Source organism: Prunus avium, chromosome 6, assembly GCF_965620075.1.
Source record: "Prunus avium chromosome 6, drPruAviu1.hap1.1, whole genome shotgun sequence".
Classification (NCBI taxonomy): domain Eukaryota; kingdom Viridiplantae; phylum Streptophyta; class Magnoliopsida; order Rosales; family Rosaceae; genus Prunus; species Prunus avium.
The window spans coordinates 33,982,106-33,988,607 of NC_142289.1; the positions used below are offsets into that span (position 1 = coordinate 33,982,106).

Sequence of the window (6,502 nt, forward strand, 5' to 3'; positions counted from 1 at the left end):
TTATTTTCTTGTCTGAAAACGACGTCGCGTGTCTCCTGATATTCTGAGGAAGAGAGGTAATCATGTTATTCTCTTCCTCATTCTGACCTTAAACCACAACCAATCAACCAGACAGATATTTACGCGCCAAAACCATTTCCGTGGACGAAACACAGTCTCTCTCTCTCTCTCTCTCTCTCTCTCTCTCTTGGTGTCTCCTAACCGCTTACTTGAGCTTTACCCTTCACACTTGAGTTTCATGGCGGCCGCGAGCTCCTCCTTCACTCCGCACATAATCAGGTCCACAGTACCTGAACTTTCCAGAAACCCTAGAAACGGAGCTCCATTTTCCGTTCGAATCTCTTCGAGCAGTAACTACCCAACGACTCGCGATGAGCTCGCCGAGGGCCCATACTGTATCTACGTCGGCCCAATTGAAACCGCCAGCAAAGAAACCCTTGAAGCCCTCTACCGTCAAGTAAGCCCTCTCTCTCTCCTCTTTGTTCTTCAGTAAAAATAAAGATCATTTCTTTTTGAATGAAAATGTCAAATTGGGTTGGTACATGTGGCAGGCACGTGATGCGTATTACAGTGGTGACCCTTTGATAGTTGATGATATGTTTGATAGAGTAGAGGTATGTTGCACTTATAAGTTTATAGCAATATCTTTAACATGTTTTCATTTCCGGAATTTGTGTGCAAATCTTACAATTGATTGGAAAACAGCTGAAGCTAAGATGGTATGGATCGAAATGCGTTGTGAAATACCCTCGTTGCAGTCTGAGGCGACAGTCAACTTATGCCGATGCTGAGGTAATTGATTTTTATTGACCTTTTCAGTGCTGTTTGTCAGTGAGACCCATATCAAAATTCTGGCTTATTGCTTAGAAACCAGAAAATATAGAGGAATTGGAGGTGAAACTATGCTCTAATTGATGCTTGGGTAATTGGGTTTCTCACTCATTTGGTTAAATAAGCATAAAATCTGTTAGCTAGTGATATGTTATAGGATTCAGGGTGTTCGTATTTCACCATCTTGAGTTGTGCTATTTCTTTAATAAGTTCTATGAATTTTAGTTGAGCCTTTTTTTTTGAGTCGCTCACGTGTTTGGACGACCGTCAGCATTGATGTATGTCCACGAGACCCACTGTGGAACCCGAATACATCAATGGTTGACAACTGTCCACTGATGCATGGGCAACATTTGCTAGCATCGCCATTGTGTTCTGTGTTCATAGGACAGGCGACTCAATCATTAACTGCCGCATTAGTTTGTAAACCAAAATGCAGTCTTTAATGCTACCATCTATTATACTATGTTATTTATTGAATAGGAAAACTGGTTTCTTTCTTTCTTTCTCTGCCTGAATATTGAGTGACATGGATGTAGGGCAGGAAGATTTATCACAGGTTTTTACATTAGCAAGCATATGGATCCTCTTTCTTGCTTTTGGCAGTTCAGCGTGTCTTGTGCCCATGGTTTACACTGTCAGCCTAGCTTATCAAGAGGCTTTTAATCCAGGATTTTCTTATATAAACCAAACGTTTGCTTTTTCCATGCTAAATGCGATTCTCTTCATGGCATTGGGTTCTGTCATCGGTTATCCAATTGCATCAGCTTCTGGTAAGTTAAACTGCATCCATTCTCCTCTAAAGTATTTTAAAATTTTCAATTGTTTTGAGGGTTTTTTTCTTTTTCTTTTCTTCCAAATGGAATATTGGATATAATCTCAAATTCTTGTAAGCTCTCTATGTTAAGTCTAGGAAATTGAAAATCATCATTAGGAAAATGTGTAATTTTTCTATGTTATTATCATTTGTTCAAATGTCAGCGTTTTTATAAGTGATGTTTCTCACAGTTAAAGTACTTGGAGGCTTGTGGAGGAATGACTTGGTGGCGCTAAAAGGGGCATGCCCAAATTGTGGGGAGGAGGTCAGTTGATCATGACATATTTTATCAGTCTGAGAATTCTAATAGCTGTTTTTTTAATTCTAATTTGTGATTTATCCATTTTTACGGATTTCAATAGCATCTCTCTGCAGGTGTTTGCATTTGTGAAATCCAATCAGTCTAATAACTCCCCACATAGAGCAAATTGTCATGTATGTGATTGCTTGTTAGAGTTCCGTACCAAGGTTGAGGTAACTTAGTTTCTTCTCTCTCTCTCTCTCTCACCATAAAATCCTTATGTTTAAATTTGTTCTTATTTTATAAAGATCTAGAAGCAAATATTACAATGCCAAAGGAAGTACCAGTGATTTACTCCTCCAGAACCTTATTACGAAATGGGTTCTGTAAGAGGTAGTTGAACTGGATTCGAAACTACCCTTTGTAGTGAAATATGATCGACACGTTTCCCACTTATGTAAGCAATGTGGTATATATAGCATTGCTCTTATCATGTTCGCGTACTTTACGTGTTGTGAGCTATTGTTGTAAATGGCCTCACTTTCTCATTTTTTGCAAATTGTCACCTTCCCTTGTTATGGTGTTAAAACTGCTCAAGTCAAACCATTGCTCTGTTCACATGTACTCTTTCTTAACTTTATGAAATTATTATAGGCTCTCTGATTACTGAATGAATATAGGAGGATCAAAAGTTACATGTTCCGTCGCTATTTGATAGAATATAATCTTTTAAAATACATATTTTGCCTCACATTGGAGTAATTTTTGTGCAGAAATCCATTTCACCACTAGGTAGAAGATGGGTATATGGCAGTATCTATCTGGTTTCACGAGGCAGAAGCAGATTGCAAAGACGGCTATAATATGTCTCCCAAGTCCCAAATCCCAATACAAATGCATTTCAAAGCTTATGTACAGTAGGACAATTCTTTCCAGTCCTCCTTTTTCCAAATTTTATTGTAATAAAACTAGCTCAATCTTACCTCAATAGGATCAGTTCTATAGGTTGTCTCTCTATGTCAAGGAATGTATTTCTTACATGTTATTGTCATTCTTCATTGGACAGTAAAGTATAGAGTTCTATATTATGGAATGTTTATTTGAGTACAATCTCAAATATTGTTGTCAAATTGTCAATCTGAATTATTGATTAGCTAAAATCTTATTTGGATGTGTAGTCTGAATTAACAACATGACATAATAGATAATTTGATAAGAGAACATTACCCTACATCTAATTAGGGTTGCAGTTGGGGCACAAGGTCATGTACGAGTCTCCATGTTCAAAAGAAAGACCCAAAATTTCACACACAAATATGCGTTCAACGGCATATGCATGCCTGACTTTCAAATTTCAAAATGGTGTTACAAGTACATACTATTTGTGAAGCAATTCAGAAAATGACTGATCCGATTCTTAAACAGAAATACATTCCATTTGCACTATTACATCACAACTTGCTGCAGTTAATGGAAGCTCAAAAATCCTGTAAACCTCTAAAACGAAGAGTATTAATTGATAATACATTCCATTCATGTGGTATCACACTCAAAAATTCACCTGGGACCCTAAATTATGCGTTGCGGAAACAGAATATCATGCTTGACAGCCAAAAATTATTGGGAGCTTAGTCTACAAGAATAAGGCTTGCAGGTAATTTTATTAGAGGCTACCAAAAACAATTTTGATTATCATCAGTTTTGCAGGCCATACATTGCTACATTGCGTGGATGTTTATGATGGAACACTGACTGAAACATCTATTCACCATAATAAGATGCTAGAATGTTCATGCTCATATTCATAATGTTAACCATAAAGAAACAAGCAAACTTCTAAGGAAACTTTAATCGTATCCAAGGTTATCACTCTTCATGCAACCAAGTCCTATTGCTGAACACCACCGGGGATAGAAATGATAGCGGAATTGAATAAATAGCCAATCAGAAGTGTCCCAAGCTGTATACTAGAATCCAGGCAAGCTACAAAACAGAAAGAGAGGAAATGAGTATAAGGTCAAAGACCAAAAGAAACCCCATAAATCTTGATTTATATGAAAAGGTGATTTCTCAAGGGGAAAAGAGGGCAATAAAAAAGATGTCAAATTACCAGAAAAAGAGTTATAGAAGCGAAAAGCCCCTCTTGGAGGAGAGCTCCATGGCCACCAAAGTCTTCTTCATCAACATTTAGTATCATTGCGTAATAGCCATATATAATTCCGGTAGATATGACCAGAAAACTGTGAAAAAATGTCCACACCACTAGAGATGAACAAAATATTTTACAGTAATGCTATAAGACATTGGAAGCAATAGCTAATGAAAATACAAAACCATCAAATAATACTTCTAAAAACAGTAGGTAGGAAGCAAAGACATCCAACTCAGGCATAAGTTCTTTTCTCTTGGCCTGAAACTCAGCCGCTAGTTGCCACACAAATCTAAATAGTATGATTACATGACTGCAAAAAGCCATCAAGTTGGTAACAGTAAATTGAAAACTGTCTGCACCGAGTCCCTTTAAAGTATAGGCATCCATTTCTCTTAGAGAACTACGATGTTACAGAAGCAATCAAGGAATGATCCATCTTTGCAGTTGAACTCGGTAGGGTCAAGACCATGTCAAGCAATGTGATTTTTAATTTAAAACTTAGTTTAATTAGGTAACTCTCCTAGCCTTTATTTCAATACAGTAGCAGCTGTAACTGCTATGTGACATCATGTGCCTTCTTCAGACATCCCCAAAGCAGGTAAGACTTCAATAGTTAATCAGTTCCACTTTTAATATGTATTGGAAAGAAACTTTACAAAAACAGAATCCACCAGTGTTTATATAGACTATTAAGATTCCAGAGAATGATAAGTAACTGAAGCTATACACCCCTATGATTCAACAGGAATCTTGAATGAATTGTTTTATGGTTTGAAAGTAGCACCTAAAGAATATAAGTTTCAGCATAATTTCTGATATCTTTGACAATTCAAAGACTGGGCATCCCCAAACGAGTTTTAAAGTCCATTCTATTGGGGAAAGTTCCTAATGGAATGCTTGGTGCTTTCCTTCTTTTATTCACATATATTATTTTGACTTTCTAAAACAGACCTTAAAGTTTCTAGGTTATCAAATATTGGCTTGCAACAATGCCCTGCTTTCCACAGGAGATTGAGTACTATGCTCTACTCTCTTTTCAAGTTATACTTAAATACATAACACTCTTCTGTTAACTTATTTGACAAGCTTTTAAAACATCTTCTAAAGATGCTCCTTAAAGTGCATGCCCAAATACAATATTCCAATCCTCATCTCTGCTTTGAGCTAGAATCAGATTCTGACTCACTCACCACATAACAAATCTACATAAGAAATGCACCAAACGAATTCCTCCACTATTTAAATGAAAACTTGAGGTAACTATTACTCACACCGCTGTGAAATCAAACAAGGGGTAATCTTTGGGTCTAAGACTTCAAACAGAAAACTTATAGGCTATGCCACATAAAAACTCTGGTGTTGAGCCTATGAGCTTTGACAACAAAAATACAATAACAATTTACACCCAGGTAATAGCATTTGCATCAAAGATTCGTTAAATGAGCTGATTAGTGATTAGAAACATGAACTGATGATGGTTCAAGCAAATGGCAACTGTGTCAAGCAATGAAAAAGGTGTCGAACCATCAACTTACATGATGAACCATATGCCTCCGACCAACGGTATCGCACCCCATAGTAGCCCACATACAAGGGCCATTGCTTGTCGAATCCAATGCAAGACATCTCCCAATTGATCCTACACACATACACAAAGTAAATCCAAATTACTAACGAACAACTAAGACAACAGCTAAAATATAAAATGAGTAAAGAAAAAAGAGTTAATGAACCAATCAGATGCTTCTAAGTCACCGTAACAGTTTCTGCTCATTATACTCAATAAATTTTACCGTTTCAATATTGCCCTTTCAATTCCAAAAATCTCGACACCCCATTACAACTTCCACTGCTACATTATATACCCAAACAAAGAAACAAGCAATCGGAAGGAACACAAGATTTGTTGTTATACTTTCTCGGCAACCAAACAAATCACAGTGATCAAATAAGGGGAAGGTGGAGTACCTTGTCCCATGAGGCTTCTGGATCCAACAACTTGGCGAATTTGAACGGAGACAAGTGACCGTTCTGGTGGTGCTGCTGCTGCTGCTGCAGTTGACCGTTCAATTTCACTGATTTCCCTTCTTTCATGCTTTAAAGGATCACAAATTTGTATTCAAAACAATAATAATCGACGCAAATCTTAACTAAATCGAGTGTGTGCGCGCTTCCGGAGTTGCAGGGTGATGTGGTAGGTGGCTTTTGCGTGAAGATCAGAGCTCGTTAGGGTTTTGGGATTGGGCGGAGAGAGAGAGAGAGAGAGAGGGTTGACAGTAATTAAATTTGAAAAGTATATCAGTAAATTATTCTATAGAAAACTGAAGGAGCTTCGCTGTAGATCTGAGACAATTTGGATTTGTATGAGATGTGATTGTGTTGTAAATATTTTGCTGCTGCTGCTTCTTTTGCTTCCCACGTGATCACAGAGTCCAAATTGTTCCAAAAAACCAAAACCAAA

The 6,502-nt window shown here is 37.3% G+C and overlaps 2 protein-coding genes across 2 annotated transcripts; one reads left to right on the top strand and one right to left on the bottom strand.

The window, feature by feature from the left end:
* The first annotated feature begins 67 nt into the window (after window positions 1-67).
* On the top strand, window positions 68-2,999 carry LOC110770012 (PGR5-like A protein). Its single transcript, XM_021974085.2, has 7 exons — window positions 68-457; window positions 552-614; window positions 706-792; window positions 1,376-1,604; window positions 1,840-1,913; window positions 2,024-2,122; window positions 2,663-2,999. Exons 1-7 carry the CDS (start codon window positions 239-241, stop codon window positions 2,750-2,752), a joined length of 861 nt encoding a protein of 286 aa, XP_021829777.2. The 5' UTR covers window positions 68-238; the 3' UTR covers window positions 2,753-2,999.
* Window positions 3,000-3,523: 524 nt separating this feature from the next.
* Window positions 3,524-6,484, bottom strand: LOC110770013 (Rab5-interacting family protein). Its single transcript, XM_021974087.2, has 4 exons — window positions 6,010-6,484; window positions 5,577-5,680; window positions 4,000-4,129; window positions 3,524-3,872 (listed from the first exon to the last, which is right to left on the bottom strand). Exons 1-4 carry the CDS (start codon window positions 6,133-6,135, stop codon window positions 3,834-3,836), a joined length of 399 nt encoding a protein of 132 aa, XP_021829779.2. The 5' UTR covers window positions 6,136-6,484; the 3' UTR covers window positions 3,524-3,833.
* Window positions 6,485-6,502: the final 18 nt, after the last annotated feature.